At 44.5% G+C, this 21,531-nt stretch overlaps 1 protein-coding gene across 3 annotated transcripts in view; it reads right to left on the reverse strand.

The window, feature by feature from the left end:
* The window catches only part of Abtb3 (ankyrin repeat and BTB domain containing 3), a 270,263-nt gene that overhangs the window by 41,219 nt on the left and 207,513 nt on the right, over positions 1-21,531 (reverse strand). For 2 of the 3 annotated variants that reach the window (XM_055627845.1, XM_055627844.1), the window contains exon 4: positions 15,306-15,458. In XM_055627845.1, coding sequence (XP_055483820.1) covers positions 15,306-15,458 — 153 coding nt within the window. Of the gene's footprint in view, positions 1-15,305; positions 15,459-15,609; positions 15,741-21,531 lie in introns of those variants that run through there. The other variant, XM_055627846.1, reaches the window with a different exon arrangement.

Here is a 21,531-nt window from a genome sequence, read left to right on the forward strand (position 1 = left end):
ACAACCACCACCACCACCTCCACCAACTCCTCCACCACCACCTCCACCACCACCACCTCTACCACCAACTCCTCCACCACCACCACCAACTCTTCCACCACCACCACCTCCACCACCACCACCTCCACTAACTCCTCCACCACCAACTCTTCCACCATCATCTCCACCATCACCACCATCACTTTCCCCATTCTACAGGTAGCTAAGCCCCAACTCTTAAAGGTTTCATAGAACCACCAGCTGGGACTAAGCATCTAAATACATGGGCATGCAGGGGACACTTTACATTCAAACCATACTGGTGTCTGACACCAAAGCCAGTACAGGGCAGCAAAACTTAGTGCCCAAGACTAATGCTCATGTCTCCATTCTTCTTAGTTCCTGAGACGTGACAGGTAAAAGTCTCTGGATGCCTCAGTTTCTCCATCTGCAAAGCAGGATAATGCAGTATCCAATGTCAAGATCTGTAATGAAGCTTAAAGAGGAAACACCCTGGGATGGCTCAGTAGAGAGAGAGATGATATAGACTGCCCAACATCATGACTATATAGCTTCAGGTTCTCCTTCCAGGTTCTCTCTAAATCATCTCCATCTTACAACCACACAATCCTCTAACTCTAGAGAGGCTTTCCTAACTACTAAGGGCTCTTCTAGTTCCTCTGGAGCCTGGTCCCTCAGGGCACAGCCTGGGATCCACTGTTAAATTGCTCTGCACCGGGGTCTTTTTCACTTCATCATTCACGTGTTTACTTCTTATTTATCTGTGTTCCACCATAGGAAGGCCATCTGGACAGAACAACTAACACAGCTCCTCTAGCAGGGGGCAGAGATGTTCTACAGGGGAAAGCCACATTCTGCTGTTCACGTGGAAGGTACTGGAGTCTATAGCTGCAGGATGCAGGCTGAGGTATTTGGCTAAGGATGAATATGAGAGGATGTACCCTATCCTGCCTAGGACCCTACCAGTGATAATTTGGGTTACGACTTGGTTTCCCAAGCCATTGGTCAACAATAGTTGTCCTAGAAGAGAACGATGACAGTGACAGTCACTGGACTGCTAAGCACTTACAAACAGCTTCCCCAACATTCTACAGCTTATATTAATCTTATTATAGGTATTCACACATAACATTTGATTTGCTAGGCATTTCACATAGAACACCTCAATGAATCCTCAAAGTAACCCTCAAATTGAAGGCTGTTATCCTCAGTTCACAGAGGAGAACTGAGATGCTCAGGCCCTGTATCGCCTTTCAAAGCTTACACAGCTTGTAAGTGATGGAACCAGTTATAAGCCTAGGCAGCCTGACACAGCCCACAGACCTTCACATTGAGCCACCACAACAGGGGACCCCAAAGCAGGTTTTCGTAGCGCTATTTCACTGAGAGGAAACAGACCGGAAGAGTTAACTGTGGTATCCACCTGGATTCTTGTAGCTCCATTTCAACCCAATCATATTTCTTTTTAAAGGCCAAGCTTAAGTAGGGCCATGCTTTTTATTTCCCCTGACATAGTCAACTTCAGAGAGTTCATTGCTACCAGGTACCCACAGTACATAACACACGGAACCAGCTACCGGCCAGGTCGTGGGTTAGGTGCCATTCCAAAACACTTAATTGCTTCTCACATAGTAGGACCAAACCTGTATGTAGCATTTACTATATTTCAGTAAGTCTTCTAATTTTATACAAACACACACTTATATATGCCTTCAAACGTGTGAATGCATGTGTATGTAAACACATACAAAATATTCACACATATGTAGTTATTCATATATCCAATATTATGCTATCTTTTCACTAACAGTACAAAATTTATCTCCATTACAGGTCAAGGAGGTTAAGAAATTTGCCCAAAGACAGACTGTCAGTGGAGAGCTGAGATTTGAATCCAAGTAGGCTGGGGCTAGGCTCTGATTTTGCTCCTTGACTCTACCACTTCTCTGTGTCATCAAAGGCTTCCTGTGTTTGCTCAAACTCTTCAAATGCCAGGTACTGGGGTAAGTGTCAAAGTTATGTGGATTCCTAAGCACAGCCTTTAGGTGGAAGGGTTTTCTGCAGTTTGTTTACAGGAGTGTCAATCACTTTGTGTTTCCACTATTGCCATCCAAGACCAGACATTCTTTTCCCTACTGTTTTCTTCCCTGTATGCATGGCCTGCCTTCCACTCAGATCTTCTCCCCATTTATCTTGCTTCCCCCAAATCATATTATGGAGACAAATTCTGTGGAACAGTTTCTGACTTGCATCAAGCCTAATGTCCATGTTGGGAGCTTTGCTGGCTCAGCTTTGTCTTTCCTAAGGTCAGAAATCTGGAGGTTACGATAGTGTTAACTTAGTTTTATGAGTCACAGAGGAATAGAGGAACAGAATTATGTCTTTCTTCTAAGTCACAAATGGACCCCTTTAGGTTTGGATGGATTAATGATTCTCAGCCAGTGGGTGACTTCAGCATCCAAGGGAATGTCTGGTAGGATCTAGAGACACTTTTGGTTTTCATGTCAGGAAGGTGCTGCTGGCATCCATGGGATAGGGACACAGCTGCTGATAAACAGGCTCTAACACACAGGAAAGCTACCCTTTCCCCTTACCTCAGCAAAAAAAATTATTCAGCTTCAAATGTTCATGGTGCTGAAGCTGAGAAAGCCGTGCACACTGATGGAGCATGTATGCATCGCTGCTTAGACATAATGCTCTTCACATTACAGGGTCCTGTGAGTGTGGCAATCAAATGGTGGTTTTTGAAATGAATCATGAAATAGCAAATATGAAGACTGTAGGCCAGACTTGCATGTGGCCTACAGATCCTTCCTTACCACACTTTCCCTTAGAAAGCCTTAGTCAAACTCCTTTTACAGGCTTCAAGTCCTGAAATTGATGAGCTCTTCCCTTTGTTGTTGAGTAGCAGAAAGATTAACAATTCAATGGCTCTTTGTGCTGAAGTAAGTCATACCAAGATCTCTGGGCATGTTTTTCAGAATAAGAAAAATGGTATTATTGCAGCAAATAGAACATGCAATGCTTGCAAATTCCCTGAGAGAAATCTCAGTCTACGAATTGCACCCACTTGTGGTTTAACACTACTACCAAAATCACAGAAAAGAATCAGCTCATTAAACTGCCTCAAAGAAGAAAAAGCCAGCACGAGGACCTGGTGTCCTCCACTTTGCCCATTCTTCTTGCATTAGGAGGAATATTAAGGGCCCTGGAAGCCTTCTATTTCAAATTTGATGTTTAGCTAGCAATAACACCCACTGTCATTATCTGCCTCAAAGATGGAAATTCTGGGTCTATTCAAATATGCTTACAAAGATTCATCTCAAAAGCAAGAGCTGCGAATACCTAGGAGGGTGGACGAAGTGTCTGTATCTGAATTTATTGTCATATTATTTTGAGCAGAAAATTATGAAGGAAAATTATAGATCTTTTTTCTCTGGCATCACTGTTATTTTTATAAAGAGCAGAAAATAAGATCTATCTACAGGGAAAGCAACAGGTCCCTGACTAAGGAGGCAAGCTACTAATGTGCCTCTTTTGGCAGACATTACTTGGTGTTCTCCAGAGCACACCAAGGTTTTTTTTTGTTGCTGTTGTTTTTGTTTTTTGTCATTATGTATTGTTTTAGGATTCAAATTTTCAGCTGGGCATATGGCTGCTCAGATAAAGACTACATTTACCAGGTTTCCTTGCAAGTATGTGTGGTTATATGACAAAGTGCTGACCAATGGAAGGTGATGTGTGTTGAAGCTCTCTCACTTTCCCTTTTCCCAATGGACAGGTGCAGTCCTATTGGATGGGACCAGCCAAGGAAGACACTATCCAGGGATTGGCAGTCACAGAGGCAAGTGCCTCAGTATTGACCTCATGGGCTCCGGTGACAGCTATGGCCAGATTATCCCTGGCTTGTTATCTGAGAAAGAATGTCAGACTCCTGTCTTACCCAAACCAAGGTATCCTGCTTCTCTTGTAGCTACTGAGCATACATCCTATCACTCCACACCATAAATTCTTTTGAAATTTCAGTCAGTGCAGGGAGGCAGATGCTGTGCTGGATGCTGGAGACAAAGATAGATGCAGACACTACCCTTGGAGGAACTCCAGAAAAAACTGATAATGTCTGCTATTACCTTTCATGAATAAACAACTCAGTTGAGGGATGTTCTAGACTTACAATGCTAAGTGCATTTTCAATGGCACCAGACTCTCAAGATGTTGTACAGGGCCAAGTAGTAAATATTTTAGGCTTTGTGGATATCTGTTGTAGTTACTTAACTATCACTATAGCAGCCATAAAAAAAAAATGCATCCCATACAATTCCAAGGAGCAGGTCATTGGAATTTGATGACATCTGTGCTCTTTTCAAAATATTTTATTTTTAAAATTTAAAATTTTTAATATTTTTTAATTTTTAAAAATTACTTAAAATATTAAAGTATTTTATTTACTTTTATTTTATGTGTATTCTGCTTGTATGTTTGTGTACCATGTGTGGGCAGTGCCACAGGAGACAGAGAGGGCCCTGGGTACCCAGGAATTGGAGTTACAGATGGCTGTGAGCTGCTATTTGAGTGCTAGGAATTGAACCTGGGTCTTCTGGAAATATAGCCAGTGCTCTTAACTACTGAGCCATGTCCCCAGCCATAGATAACCTGTTTTTTGAGATTTCTAAAAAGTTTAGGATACTAAAAGCACTGAGAACGTTTATTCAGATTTACTTATTTCTATCTTTATGTGCATGTGTGTTATGTTGGTATGTATGTGCAGCACATGTGTGCTTGATGCCCTTGGAGGCCAGAAGAGGGCATCAGGTCCTTGGAAACTGGAGTTACAGGTAGCTGTGAGACATGTGATCCTGGGAACTGACTGCATTCTTTTGTTTCTCGAGACAAGGTTTCTCTGTGTAGCCTTGGCTGGCCAGGCTGACCTTGAACTCACAAAGGTCTGTCTGCCTCTGCCTCCCTGAGTGCTGGGATTAAAGGCGAGCACCTGGCTACTGCAGCATTTCCTAAATAATGGTTATTAGCCTGGGGTTGACCTTCTGAATGTATTATGGAAAGTGCTGGTAAGTAGATAACTTTTACTGGCAATGAATTATTTAGGCACACACAACATAGACTAATACAGTGATCACTTAGCTGCTCGTTATCCAACCACAAAGAAAGAAGTAATGCTGCCAGGACAAGCAACAGTTCCTGGACACCACGGTCTCACTCACCATCACCACTCCCTTTCTGAGAAGACTGTTTCCCAGATCTCACACATCTCACCTCTCTGCAGGCCTTATACTTTGTCCTGTTCTTTGGAATTCCTAACACTATAGAATCTCTCTTGCATGTTGTCAAACTTTACATAAATCCTTCTTCAACTTGATTTTTGTTGTTGTTTTGTATAATACTCATTAGTTAAGCCATGGGATAACCATGTAAATCTAGTTCATTTATTTTCATTGCTGCTTGCATATCATAATTTATTTATCCATTTGCCTGGAGACAGACAGCTCATTATTCTTTCTCTCTCATTATAAATACTGCATCTATGAACATCCTTGGTCATACCTCCCTATGTCCGGAAGGAAACAATTCTTTGGTGTATAGATGTAACAGCAGAATCATGTGTTTATAAGTTTGCTTGAAAGCAGATGAAAAATCCCTTCTACTGGTGTCTGAGAATTCTCCCTACCCTATGTCTTTGTTCAAATCAGCATAATAACAGACCTTTAAAGAATTTAGTGTGTGTGTGCATGTGTGTGCAGTACAGCGTGTGTGTGGAGGTCAGAGGATGACAAAGGAGCTGCTTTTACATCTTATGCTCTTGAGGCTGGGCCTTTCTTGTTTCATTCCAGACTAACTGAGAGACACTCCTGTCTCCACTTTGTCCTATCTCAACGTATAAATGCTGGGATTACAGATGTATACCACCACATCCAACTTTGACACGGGCTCTGGGGTTATCAGCCCTGCTCGGGTGTGTTTTTGTTTTTCATTTGAAAGTATAAAATGCATATATGAAATGTATGGTTTTGAATTGTATTTCCAGGATTGCTAATGAGGGTGTACTCTTCCCATGTACTTCCCAGCCACTTGGAGAATAGTGATAAGTCTGTTTGGGCAGCTCTGGGATTGACCAAGGCCTAGAAGTGCAGCATTTGAATTCCTAAGAGAAGTGTCTGGTGGCTGAACTTCTTGACATGAGCTACAGCGCTGTTAGAAAAAAGGAGCTTTTACATTTCCCATCATGCCTCTCATTGGAGTTGTTGGTCTAAGAGAGGGAACATGGCCTTTGGAGTCACAAGGACCTGGTTCAAATCCCACAAGGCTTACAGTGTCAGGCAAGTTTTGCAACCTGCTGTAGCGGGGGCTTCCTCTGCTAGAGCCAGGCTACTCACAGGGCTAGCAGAGAAAGAAAAGAGTATGAGCAACATCTGTGACCAGCTCTTCTGTGACCACAAAGACTAGCAAGGGCTGTCTTAGAAATCCAAGACAGAGACCTAGGGCCATGGCTTATTCAAAAAGGTGCTTTCCATACACACATCAACACCCATGGACTGAGTGGTGAGTGCCTGTAATCCCACCACTGGAAGGTAAAGACAAGTATGTTCCTGGAACTTGCTTCCAAACCAGCCTAATTAAATCAGCAAGCTCCAAGTTCAATGAGGGAATCTCTCAAAAAATAAAGAGACGAGCGCAGGAGAAAAGATACACACTGTCAGCCTCCACATGCAAGTACCCACACATGTATTGTGTATGCCGCACAAATCCATACACACATACACACAGGGATAAGGGGAGAGGAAAAGGGAAACCCATAAGAAGATATGAGTTGTGGTTACTCTTATTTTCTTTGTTGACTACATGACTCAGTTTCCCCTACAAGTGAGAGTGTCACTCTCATTTTCCATGAGTAATAGAAAAGACACTGGGGCTCACCCAGGCTGGTAGGGTAGTTCACACAGTCTGTTTTGTGATTTAATGAGCTGATGAGAAGACAGTGAATCTTGGGAACCTAGCACCTGTGCAGGGTAGACTGGCTCCTTACTGTTTCTGGAAGCTCCTCTGCCCTGACTTGTGCCTTTAGCTCAGTGCAGGAAATCATAGTTGCCTGACCTATGGCCAGAGGAAGATAATAATCCTATGTAACTAATTCTGCCAAGTAGAGTTTAGATTGGGAAGTTTGCTGGCCTGTGAGAAAAACTGTTGGTTGTGCAGAAATCTAGAGTCAAGGGTGGGACAAAATTTATTAAAAAAAATAAACTGCTGTTCCCCAAGAAGCCAAATCCTATATTGAAAACTAGATATCCTCCAACTGCCAGCCTGGATCTGAAGCCCTAGTCTGGAAATGAGCCCCAAATGCCACTTCAGATGCAAATCTCTTATGTTGCTGTAAGAACCAAATGTGTTTTCACTTTGCTTTTAACACTTTGGATGCTCAGGACCCATTCCAAGTGTTGGCAAACTGTCTAGTGCCTGCAGTCTGGCTTCCCCTACACAAGGCTACTCAGAGTGCCACTGCAGGGGACACTAATGACTTCCCCATTGCCAGGCCCTGGTGGCCACTTTCAGGCTACATCTCCTGTGCTGGCATGGCAACCTCAGATCCTGGAGACCCTGCCACCACATGCTTCTCTTGGGTCACTCTTTCTCATCTCTCTGGGACTCCTTTTTGTAAGTCTGGAGCATTCTCATCCACATGCATTACTTCAGTATAGATTTTGTTAGGGTCTCCCCAAAGGCTTCTTTCAATAAAACCTCTCAGCTATCTTCCTCCTTCTCTTTTTTCCCCGTCCATTCTCCCCAGCCCTTCTCCTCCTTCTTCTTCTTGAGACAGGGTCTAATGCAGCATAGGCTGGGCTCAAACTCAACATGGAGCAGACGATGATCTGACCTGCTGATTCTCTTGTGTTCACTGTCTGAGTACATGGAGCGTAGGAGTGTGCCACCATGTCCAGTTTATGAAGTGCCAGGGTTCAAGGCACTGTGTGTTCAAAGCAAGCACTATTCCCATGGGCCACCTCGGCCCTTCTTCACCTGACTTCTTACCTGAATACAAATGTTACATGCATTTGCATTTGTATTGCTTTGGGAAGTTTAGTCTTTTTACACAAAGTATTATCAACACATTCCCCCATAACCCTTTGCATCCTTCATTCATTCAACATATATTCACTGGATGATAATCACAAGCAGACCCATGGACAAGGAAACCTATTTCTGTCCTAGCCCTAAAAAAAGTGGAAATCCAATAGTTTGAGCTAAAAGTCCATGGGGTAACCCCCTTTTCAAGAATAATCCATGCCTCTTAGTTGCTCCCTTAGCTTCTGCTCTGTTGGAGTAAAACCCAGGCAAACAGAAGGCACATTTTCTATCTTTACATTTTCTATCCCTCCTGTTGTCTCATCTCAGTGGACATCTATGGATGCTTGACTGCTGTGGACATGCTACCAGACTATCCAGTGATGGCTTTCACAGACCCATACTTCAGAGGCAACACAAAACCTGAGTCATGTTGAAAGCACTGGAGTATCAGGTGTAGGCACAGTGGCTCCCAACCAAGCCATCTCTGGCTGATTTTCTTCCTACATCCTGAGGACAGGCTCACTAGTAGGAATAGGAGGTGCAAGACACACTAGACTTAATCTTGTGCCACCAATAATTTGCCCAATGATATGACATCACACCTACTGTGTTTATTATTATCATCAACATCATTATAGACATAGACACTAAGGCCCAGAGTCAGTGAACAACTGGCCTATGGTCATACAGAGATAAAGTGGTCTGCCTAGGCTTTGAGCCCTGGCAATGTAACTGTAAAGCACAAGTTCCAACTCACTCTACTCTGCTTATTCTCTAAGAAGAGGCTTAGAGAATGGAAAGGAACTTCCCTGCTGACCTCACTCTGATGGACTGACCGGTAAGGACACTCTCACTTGGATGGATAACCCAGGACCACCTCTCCCTCACTGCCCTTGTGCTTTCTTTGAATAAATCACCTTAACCTTGAGTGCATGCGTCTGCACGTGCACATGCACACACCAGAGTTAATTTTAACACAAAAAATATGGTAAGTACAATAGACAACACATCATGTGCTATGAAAACCCAACAACCAACTTTTGCTTCCCAAAGTATTATGTGTACCAGGAAGATATGACCTCACTGGGGTGGCCCCTAATCCAACATGGCTGCTGTGCTTATAAGATGGAAATGGGGATAGAGACATGAGAAGGTTGTCTGATGAGGACAGAAACAGCAGCTGGAGTAACACTCCCCTAACCCATGGGATGCACGGAAACAGCAGAAGCTGGGACACAAGGACGATACTGTCTTGGAGATTTGTCAGAGTGTGTGCTCTGACACTTAAGACTTTGACTTTAGCCTTCATCACCATGAATTGATAAATGCCTGTTTCAGTGACTCAGACAGAGATTCGCTGTCCCTGTAGCCCCATCAAACAGACACACACAGCTGTGTATACCCTTCAGCTGCTTCTGTTGCTACTTCTGGAGAAAGTTTGGACATGTGTAGCAAATACATGTATGCATATTTCATGCAAGGGTGACATCGCCCACATTTGCTCTGCATGGCTTGTTTAATTTGAAACTACTCCGGAGCTCATTATTCTTTTTAAAAATATTTATTTTTATTTCATGTGTATGAGTGTTTGCCTACAGTGTGTCTATGCACCATGTGCACAAAGTACCCTTGGAGATCAGACGTGGGAGTGCTGAGAACTGAACTCTGGTTTTTCTGCAAGAGCAATAAGTGTTCTTTTTTTTAATTTTATTTTATTTTTTTTCTTATCAGTTACATTTTATTAACTCTGTATCCCAGCCGTGTCCCGCTCCCTCATTCCCTCCCAATCCCACCCTCCCTCCCTCATCTCCACCGTGCCCCTTGCCAAGTCCACTGATAGGGGGGATCTCCTTCCCATTCATCTGATCCTGTTTTATCAGGTATCTTCAGGACTGGCTGCAAAGCCCTCCTCTGGTACCACTATTTCTAATCCATTCCTTTATTGTCGGATACTCATGTTGGTTCCTAAATTTAGCAATAAGTGTTCTTAACTGCTGAGTCATCTCTCCAGGCCCAGGACTGTTATTTTTACTGTGATAAAATATACATAATATTGATATATTTTTTTTTACTTTTATAAATTTTAAAAAAGATTTGTTTTTATTTATGTGTGCAGTATGTGTGATTGTATGTGTGATTGTATGTGATGTGTGTGGGGGTACCCACAGAGCCAAAAGAGGGTCTTGGATTCCCTTGCAGTTGAAGTTACAAGCTTCCCAAGTTGCCCAAGTTGGGTTATAAGCTTCCCATTGTGGGGGCTGGGAACCAAACTCAGGTCTTCTGGGGAAACTATATGTGCTTTTAACTTAACCACTGAGCACTCTCCCCAGCCTTGAACAATTTTTAAGTGTTGTTCTGAGGTATTTGGTATAGCCACACTGTTGTGCAGCCATCACTGCCATGCAACTCCATCTGAAACTGTCCCCATCCCATGAAGACACCCTTGCCTTCTGCAGTCTCCCAGGGCCAACCTTTGAACTTCTCACACCCTTACCCCTACACAGTCAACAAGTCCTGTCCCTCTGCCTCCTGTTTTCTGTGTTCCCTGCTCTATCCCATCGCCTCCGTTACTTTCTGCTTCTGTCTGAGTTCTCTGGTCTTTATCTTCTCACCTGGAGCACTTTACTCCAGGGTCAATTACCCCCTGCCTGACTCTGCTTATCCTCCATGCTGTCTCTAAATTATAAATCCCACGTTTCCTCCACTTTAACATTGGTAACAGCTCACACCACCTACAGGATAAGTTCAGATTCTTTGACAGGATGATAGAATCCCCCCCCCCCAAGAATTCTCTATATAATCTCTTTACTTTTTCTCTTTTCCCCTTCCATGTGTGGTGTGTTCCTATTTATTCTTCAGGACACAGATTAAATGGTCCATACAGGAAGGTCACAGTATCTCCCCAGCCAGGATCTCTACTGACTGCTTGGCCCTGGTTCATGCTAATTATTTATTGATATCTCTGTCCATCTCTTGCCCAGCTGAAAGCACACTAGGGCAGTGACAGGGTAGATTCTCTGTAGGTATTTGCTGAGTGTCAGGCTGTTTGGCCAGTTTGACATTCTGAGCAGCCTCTATGGCCTGTCCCTGACTTTGGTAAGAGAGGACAGTTGAGCCCCCAAGGCATTCTTCTAGAAACAGTGTTCCATGTTCCCAGAGGTGCTAATGCATTGGCATCAGCATTTGGGAGGCAGTGGCTCCAACTGGGTCACTGTGGCCAGCAGTGTGAAATCTGATTTCTTTTACTGGAGGTGAAGAAGTGACTGGCCTGCCAATGCTGCAGGTCCATGGCTCCCAGCCATGAATCTGTGGAGAGATGAGAAGCTTCCTCAGGCAGAGACAGACAAGGGTGCTCAAGGGGAAAGAGAGCACAACTGCCAAGGCAGGGCGTGTTCCAGGCCCCACAGAGCCAGTAAAGGCCCAGGTGCTTGGTCTCTGCCGGAGACCTTCCAAGAAGAAAGCAGGAGGTCCATGGTGGGGATTTAGAAATCTATAAGGGGATGGTTTAGGGAGCTAGACTGTGGGAATACAGTTCTAGATCCATGCCACTTCAGGGCTCTCCACGAGCCCCATGCCCTGAGAGCTGTGTCTCTTAAATCAGGAGCTTCCTTTATATACCTCTCTCACGTCAATTCATCTCTTCCCCATGCCCAGCTCTACTTTCTTGACTCTACCTGGCATCTCCTTGCTCAGTTGCTTGTTACTGCTTAATGTCTGCATTTTCCCACTGTTAGGAAAATTCTGAGGATCCTGACTCCTCTAAGCTCAGAATAGGATCTGAGGAGCTGGCCAACCAAGAGCCGAAGATGTTCATAAAAAAACCACACAGTGTATATATTTTCTACACAGTATAGTATGGCAAGCATTTGCATATCTGATAAAATGCAAATCAGCTAGAGATGATTGAAAGTATACAGGGGATTATGAACAGGTAGTCACAAATATTATGCCATTTTATAGAGGGCTTGAGTGTTCACAGGGTTTGGTTGTGGGGGTCCTGAACCCTGTCCCCTGCCCTACAGACTCTGAGACATGACTATTTTCCATTCCTCTGAGACCAAGGGCTGAAATTTTCTGCATCTGGATGATCCTCTTTTCAACCAGTGCTCTTCAGTTTGGGCCCTACAGGCACCAGCACCACACACCATCCACAAACCTGTACTTCAGCTGTCACTACAGGGCTGCATTTCAAGACCAATATTCTTGTGGTACAACTTTCACTTTGAAGCCCATTTGGCCACATCAGGCAAATCATAAAACATGTCAGCCTAACAAGGTGCCCTGGAGACCTGAGAAGGGTTGAAAGCTGAAGGTGTGAACTGTTAACTTCAGCCCTGGCCCTCTGCCATGGTCAGCCATTTTTGCGGAGGATGGGGGAAGTGAGTTTCCCTAGCTCACCTGGCCAAAGCAGAAGACCTAGATGACAGCAATCTGCAGGGCTTGGTGCTTCGGGGCTCTAGAAATACCACAGAAGAGCAATGGTGAGCATGTACACCACCAGCTGGACACTCAACACTTTCTCACCCTTGAGTGCTTCCACTGTCAACGAGCTGCTCTCAAGAGGAGCTCATGGTACTCATGGCCCCAGTCTTGTGATAGGTGCTGCTTAGTAGCTAACAAACAATCTGAATATACCTGGCTGCCTTTGTTTTTGAATTCAGCCCTCACTCCCGAGCTGGACACCTGCCTCAACCAAACGGCAGGAAAATAACAGCATTTATCTTTGTATTTCTAAAGGGTTTCAAAAGGAATCATCAAGAAAACATACAAACCAAGATGCATTAGTGTTCATTTCCTCCTTTCCATTGCTCCCTGACTCCCTCACCTCTCAAACAACTGGAGGAAACAAAAGGCCCGGCTCTTCAGTCTAAGTGATCTGATTCTTTGTTAAAGGAGAATAAATGGATTTACCCCTGGGCTTGGAGACTATGGCCACATGGAGTGGTATCCCTTTAGAATATCTGATCTCCATGGTGAGGCTTGACTGTAGCCAAGTGAGACAGAAGAACATCTGTGGCAGCCTTTGACCAAAGTCACTCTGAAGATCAATGGCAAACGAGTGCTGAACCTGGGAATCCTAGAGCAGGCTGATCCTTCTTGCCTGGTTTCCACGTCACCTCCTTCCAGAAGCCAGTGGCCAGCTGGTAGGCAATTACATATGCTAATGCAACTAACACTTCAGTGCCAATGTCATGTTCTTCTATTTGTTAGAACATATGACCCCCATTCAGGCTGTTTTCATTTAAGACAAGGGAGCCCAGCTTCAGAACCAGGAACCCTGAGTTCCTCTGACAGATTCTAAGGTGAATGGCTAGCAGGGCAGGGCAGGGCAGGTCAGCTTTCACAACAGCTGTGTGACTTCAGATGCATGCTGGAAGCCCTTAGAGTCCCAGCCTTCTTTTCTTTAAAATGGGATAATCAATGTGCCTCCCACAGTTAGTGGAGATGGCTACGTACACACCACAAGAATGGTTAGCATAAGATACAGGGTAGGTCCCTGGTGCCTTTGCTGGAAGTCAGAATGAAAAAAAAATTCTGATGCTGCTACTTGCAAAAGGGAGATGGTAATTCCTGCCTTATATCATATTAAATGAGAGAGATGTGCATAGACAGAAAAATAGGTACTATTTTTCATGTACTGATTTTTTTCTAGGGATTTTTTTTGTGTATTGAGTAATATTCTGTAAGCTTTACATTCTATCTCTCTGTTGGTTTATCTATACATGCTTAAGATTGAATCCAGGACTTTGTTTATGTTAGAAAAGTGTTCACTGATGAGCCACATCCCCAGAACATTACACTTATTATTTGAGTAAGCTAAAGAAATCCTATGCACTGAGTATTCCTCCATACTCATGGGAGATTGGATCCAAGATCCTAATAAATATAAAAATCCATAGATACTGATGTCTCTTCTACAAAACAATATTTATACAATTCTATATATCATCTACAAGTATTTTAAGTTCTCTGGATTATTTATAATAGTTGATATAGTATAGATACTATATAGATAGCAAGTATGCTCTGTGTCTAGGGAAGAGTGACAAAAATGTCTGTACTTATTTGACATGGATTTTAATGTGCCTAAAAGGATACCAAGATGGAGTCTTCATGTGATTGTCAGCATGACAGACACACTTGGTCATCTGGCCCAGGCAATGGGACTCTGGAACCAGGTGTGTAACCTTTGGGCTGTGAGGTCTCTGGAAAGCATGACAAAGATCACTTTTTCAGTTAGCAACAAGGGAGCACCCTACTTCCTTGGTCCAGAAGGTCAGAGCCTACTGCAGCAAGGAGAGCCCAAGCCACAAAGTGTAGCAGGCTGAGGATGCTGAGCAGGAGTGGTGGGAATGAGCTGCAGCCAGCTGACAGCCCTGGGAAACAGGGGGCAGGGGAGTCTGGTGGGCCAAACTGGGCCATTCCCATCAAATTCTGTTAGGGCAAAAATGTTAGTTTGTGGTGGGTACTCCCAAGGGAGGACAGTTTCTCATCAGGTGGTGGGAGAGTTGAAAATGATACAGTTACCCAGGGAACACTTGAGGGAGCCAGGAAAGTGGCTGTTCACGCATCATTTGGTCTGTGCATTTGTATTTGGGCCCAGGTCAGACTCATCTCAGTAAGCTGGCTGGTGTATTTGTTTTGTTTTATATTAAAACAAACAAACAAAACAAACAAGGAAAACAACAACAACAACAAAAAACCAAGCCCTCTTCATGAAGGCGCTGGCCAGCTTGCTGAAGGGAAGACAGAGAGGGCGCTCTCCCAGACAGAGATTTTCCTCTGCAGAGATTGGTCAGAAAAGTAAGGACGCCAATATTTCACAGAAAGGGGGACAGAGGGGAAAGGAGGGGACGGGGCACGGAGGGACAGGAACACAGATTGAAGGATTACCAACAGAGACTGGTCAGAAAGAACAAGACACCTCGAAACCTGTAATTCACAAGGACCAACACTCTAAGGATCTATTGTTCAGCTCTCCACCCTCCACCCGGTCTGCCATTTCAACCCGCAGAGACTCAGCCTCAGCCACAGCAAAGGTTCCAGGTACCAGCAAGGGGCGGGGAGTGAAGTATCTGTGCCCTGGTGGCTGCGATCCACAAGCAAAGCTTGAGACCTCCCACCCTTGCTCCAGGGGTATCCCCTAAGTTCCGTTCTCAGGGTCCCCGCCCCCAGGGTCCAAGCGCCCTTCCCTCCGTTGCGTCCCACCCATTCTCCCCTCCACCTACTTGAGCTGGCGCGGCTCGCAATCCACGCCGGGCAGCAGCAGCCGGGCAGCTTGGCGCACATCGTCGCTGTCCATAGAAAAGCTGCGGCGGTGGCCAGCGTGCGCCACGGCCACTCGGATCCACTCCATCAGAGGGGGCAGCACGAGGAAGGGCCTGCGCATGAGGAGGGAGGCGGGGATGTATTAGGACCGCCAGGAAATTAGGGCTGCTCAGACCCACTCCGACTCTTGGGGTGGGGGACCATTATTCCACCTCCATCCCTATTTCCACCCTCAGCCCCATCCAGTTTCCCTGGAGACCCTGCCTGGAAATTCCCAAGTGCGAGAGCCTTTGGAGACATCCTGACGCCACTGGTGACCCAGGGGTAGGCTCTCTAGAATCTCTGGACCTCGGTTTCCTCATCCGTGAAAGGGGCTACTGAGGCCACCAAAGAATGCAGGGTTACTCTGCTGTGAGTGCTGTCCCTCTCAGGGATCATGTGCATGTGCAGATGAGTCACTTCAAGCACTGGGCAGGATCCAGGGCCAAAGGAAGCCAACGAACACCAGATTACTTCAGATCCCAGCCCGATCCAAGGAACTCTCTCCAGCTCCCTTGCCATCCCAGCCAGGCTTGTCCACACCCTTCTAGACTCTGCTCTGCACTAACACCAGGATACCGAAAGGCACAGAACACCTTCCAAAGCAGGATGGGAGCCAAATGCAGTTAACCTTCACATTCAAGACTGCTGGAGCCCAGAACAGCCAACAAGGCCAAATGTGGGGACATTGCACACATCCCAGACACCACGGAAGCCAAAATGGGCACGGTGTGGTTGATGCGGCTTGTTGTAAACATTGACTGAGGCAATGCCTCTTCCTGACCCGTACCTTTCCGAGTGGATCTGGGTCTGACTTTTGTTTCTTCTAGGGATTGTGCATAGTCTAATCTCACACTTGTATTTTGGAGTGCATGAAAATACTTGAGTCCCACTTTAGGATTTAATTGGCATAGTAGGAACTGGGCCTTAAACATTTTTTTTTAAAACTTAAATACACCATAATCCCCTGGGTGGCTTGTTAAAACACAGATTTCTGGCCCTACTTGCAGAAGTTTTGATTTACTGGATTAGGAGAAGAACCTGGGAGACAGCATTTTAAATCATTCCCTGCTGCTCAGTATGCTGGCCTAGGGACTGACTTCTGCTTCAACTGGTGGGGCGGGGGTGCGGGTGGGTTAAGATGCAGATTCCTTGGCCTGCCTCTAGAGATGCTGAGTTCACAGAGTTTAAGGACACAATTTAAGGGATGGGAGAAATGACCGAGAATGTAAAGTTGCTTGCTGGCAAATCTGATAATTGGAGTTTCATCCTGAGGGCCCACATGGTAGAAGGAAAAAACCAAGTCCTGAAACTTGTCTTCTGACCTCTACATGATACACATGATGGCACTGTGCACCCCCAAATAAAGAAAGAAATAGATAGATAAGTAAGTAAATAAATGTGATCAAAATTTTAAATGGACATAATTTGAATAAGCACCTCCCCCATGCTTCTAATTTAAGTGTGCCATGCTTTAAGAATGGTGCCATGTAGGAGGACCTCTGAAAGACTCTACCCAGTGGGGTACTGAAGCAGATGCTGAGACTTATCACCAAACTTTGAGCAGAGAGCAGGGAATCTAATGAAAGTAGGGGGAGATGAATGACTTGGAGGGGACAGGAGCTCCACAAGGAGAGCAACAGAACCAAAAAAATCTGGGCCCAGGGATTTTTTCTGAGACTGATACTCCAACCAAGGACCCCTGTACAGATGTAGCTCATGGCAGCTCAGTGTCCAAGTGGGTTCCCTAGTAAGGGGAACAGGGACTGTTTCTGACATGAACTCAGTGGCTTGCTTTTTGATCACCTCCCCCTGAGGGGGGAGCAGTCTTACCAGGCCACAGAGGAAGACAATGAAACCAGTCCTGATGAGATCTGATAGGCTAGGATCAGAGGGAAGGGGAGGAGGACCTCCCCTATCGTAGACTTGGGGAGGAGCATGGGAGGAGGGAAGGAGGATGAGATTGGGAGGGGATGAGGGATGGGGCTACAGCTGGGATACAAAGGGAATAAACTGTAATAAATACATAAATAAAAAGGAAAAAAAGAATGGTGCTATGAGGAACTACAAGATATCCTACCACTTGGCAGGGTCTAGATGCCATTAAGGCAAGGGTACCTAGGGTGACAGATTTAAGGAAGCAGAATCTTACAGCTCCTGTTCAAAAATACAGATTCCAGACTCTTGAAATTTCAACCCTTCAGCACTGAGAGCAGCATGGTGACAAATTCATACATTTAGATTTTAAACCAATGAAAGCATATGATTTTAATTCTAATAATAGAAAATAAAAGTTAAAAAATTAAAAAAAAATACAGATTCCACGAGCTTCCCATAAGGTTTTGGTGCCAGGTTCCAGTTTTTCCTGAGTCAAGCTACTCATATGATGTTAAAATACGCAATGACTCAGACTTCTACACTCATCTCAGTTAACCATGTTCACAAGATTGTCTAAATGTTCAGGGCCATCAGGCAGCTAGTTATGAGTCTGCCTGCTTTAGTGTCAGAAAAACCACATTTACCGATATTACAGGGCCTTTCTAGCCATGGATCAGAAGGTTTTCAAAGCTCAGAGTCAGACCTAAGTTACTGGGTTACACAGTCTATGTGCCCGTTATCCCATGTAATCTCACCATTTTCCCATTTTGCTTCCTAGCATGAACTCTGTTACCCACAATGCACCTGCTGCTTTCAGGGAAGCTGACCTTGTCAGAGATCTTTGAAGGCATTTTATGTTCATTTTCTGTCATGTAGCTCACTCCCCTGTGTGTAGGCTCCGCATCTCTTCAAAAGTCCACATCCCGCTTAACCTTTGCCACAGTTCAAATCCTATGGTCCCCAAATATTTCTCCTGATAATTGTGCCACACAGACTGCTCTCATGTAGCTCCCACTTTGAAGGATTTTACTCATTCTGCAGATGCCCCATTAGCATGTCAACTCCATAAGGGCAGAGACCTGGGGTTGTCCAGTTCACCACTCCAGATGCTGCCCCAGGACAGTATCTAGCAGGCTGGAAGCCCTTAATATGTCTTCATGAAATAGGCTAAGACTTAACAAATCCTTACTGTCTGATACTAAGAAAAGCAAGTTTCTGGGCCTGGGACCTAGATGTCAGACTCTCAGGGAATCTCTGCTGGCATCAGCCTGCTACTTAGGCTTTCTCATTCTCCCCATCTCTCCATCACCCAAACTGAATCAGCCACTCAATGAACACCCGACTTGAAATTGTATTGGATTCCACTGTCTCCAGGGGAAGTGCGGTTTATTTCAGTCCCTGTGTCTCAGTCACTGCTGGAAACAAGTCCCAGGTGCCCAGAGAACTCCCCTAGCTTGTTTCTCAGAGGTGAACCTTCTCCTTTGTTTAGTGGTGGGAGGAGTTTCTGGTGTAGCTGCCTTTCATGTTAGAGGCTGGGGCATAAAGTGTGCTTGCTGAATACCAAAGCAAGGCCCTGCCACTTTCTAAGTCACTTCTTTACCAAGGAATAATAATAATAATAATAATAATAATAATAATAATAATAATAATAATAAACCTCAAGCCAGAGAAACTCTTCCTCGTCTGGAATTTTCTATGTTCCTATTCTATCAACACCAATGTCCGTCTATCACCTGAGTCCAGCAGTTTGCCAGGGATTCATTTAAAAGATCTTATCTTGTTGGCTCAAATGGGGACAAAATAACATTATTTGTGGTGCTTTCTTACAAGAGTTAGTGATGGAAAAGAAATTTAGGGCCTTGAGTCAAATGGGGTAGAGAATGCTCAGGAAAAATATGGCATCTATGTGTGTGCGTTCATGTGGGAGCCAAAGAAAACCACTGGTGGTGTTCTCTGTGACCATTCATCTTGTTTTTGAGGTAGGGTCTCTTAATGGGCTGTGAAGCTCTCTGATCCAGGTAGGCTGAGATCACAAGTGTGTACCATTATGCCTGGATCTTTTTCCCCCTTAAATATGAATCCTGGTGCATTGAATTCAGGTGTTCATGCTTGTAAAACAAATGTTTCATTCTACCTATCATTCTAACTCTCTTTTTAGATATTTTTAAAGAGGACTGTGATTCACTGGCCCCTTACTTTATTCAGAAGCAGTCAAGTATAAGCTAAAAGAGCCCATGGAGGAATTAGTGGTGTCTTCAAAGGCTCCTGAGCTTTGGGCCAACCGGGCTGGAATGAGTTCTGGGCATCTGAATTCTAAGCTAGCTCTTCTGGCAGTTCTGGAATCATCAGGTTTGGGAACTAAGCATCCTGGATTGAATAGGTGATCCAACCGTGCTATGGCTTTCATTGCAACTTTAGGCAAAATATGTGAGGTGTGAACAGAGCCTCTGGAAGGGAAGATGGGCCTCTGTAGGGGCAAACTGGCAAGTCAGCTCAGGAAGGCCATTAGAGCTGAGATACAAGGAGGAGATAAAGGACATAAACAAAAGTAGAGCTTCCCTGAAACCATGAAGAGATCTGGTGACAAGATGAAGGCCAGGATATGAAGGAGACTGTGGGTGGGTCTGTATGACAGTTCTGGGTCTGCATGAGCCTGGCTCTGGCTGATAACTGTTTTAGCCCATAGTATCATTTGTAAAATGGGGTGGGCTCAGATGAAGCAGCTTAATTTGTGGGCTGACAGCCATTTCTGTAAATATCCAGATAGAAAATATGTTAGTCTTCATGGGCCATATGGTATCTGCCACAGCTAATTATCTATGGTGAGAAAGCATCTACAAAACTAAATGAATGCAGTTAGCTATTTCAATAAAACACTATTGATAGCCAGATGTCTGGTCATAGTTGGCCAACACTGGTCTGTTTAGTTCTCTCTTATTCTAAAATTCATTGATTCTACTGGAAGATTCATTCACCTGGGAACTGAGATAGAGTCTGATATATGGTCTAGGGAAGATGTGAAGAAGCTTATTAAGGCATTAGTGACAGGGCCAGGATGCTTAGATGATTAGAAGAAGGAATTCTCTCACAGAGTCAAATCTGGATTTGGGGAACACAGAACCAAACCAAAGGCACACCTACAGATAGCCATCTTTATGATAAAACTCAAGACCTGACATTGGACAAACTGTAAATGTCACTTATATATTCAAAGACCTATTAAGATGCTCCAAGAAGCTAGCTGAGAAACATTCCCCAAAGATGTCTGCCTGCTTCTTAATTACTGGAACTTGATTTCAACGTGACAAATGTGTAGTGCACATGTGGCTGGATTAAGCATCTTGAGAAGAAAAGAGGGTCCCAAATGGTAAGAGATAAGAAGTAGATCCTACATGCTGCTTTCAGGAAGGAAGCAAAGAGGCCAGAAGAACTAGGGCACATGAAGAAAAGACTATAGAATCATGCAAGGAAAGGACATGAGTCAAGGTAGTCCCAGAGGCTAAAGAAGGTGAGGAGAGGGCTCTCCTCCAGAGCTTCTAGAAGGATACACCTTGGCATTATCATGGGGGGGGGTAGTTTTGGATATCTGGTCTCCACAATGGTAAGGGAATAATTCTGGGGGATTTTTTGTATATATATGTAGGGGTGATATGTGTGTGTGTGTGTGTGTGTGTGTGTGTGTGTGTGTGTGTGTGTGTGTGTGTAAAGGAGTGCAGATGCATGGGCATGTCATTTTTTTTTTCTTGATTGCTGTCTTACATATTGAGGCAAGGTCTCTCACTGAGCTAGGAGCTCTCCAGGATGCTTTAAAATTCCTGTCCACCTTCCACACACTAGAATTACAGCTGAACCAGCATACCAACTTGGATCTTTTATCTGTCTGTCTGTATGTCTACCTACCTACCTATCTACCCATTTTTGAGACATGTTCTTACTCTGCATCCCAGGCTGGCCTGGGATCTGCTATGAAGAACAGGCTGGCTTCAAACTCACAGAGATCCCACCTGCCTCTGCTTCTTGAGTTCTGGAAATTAAAGGTATGTGCTCCTACACCTGGCTTCCTACCAGTTATTTAAATGTGTATTCTGGGGATCTGATAACTCATCCTCAAGGATGTATGGCAAGTTTTTGGCTTGCTTATTCACCTCTCTAGAGTTTTCTTTCTTTCTTTTTTTTTAAATTAAAATTTTTATTTTTTAATATTATTACAGTTTATTTACTTTGTATCCCAGCCATAGCCCTCTCCCTCATTCCCTCCCAAACCCTCCC

This window comes from Psammomys obesus, unplaced genomic scaffold (assembly GCF_907164565.1).
Source record: "Psammomys obesus unplaced genomic scaffold, mPsaObe1.curated_primary_1811, whole genome shotgun sequence".
Lineage (NCBI taxonomy): Eukaryota > Metazoa > Chordata > Mammalia > Rodentia > Muridae > Psammomys > Psammomys obesus.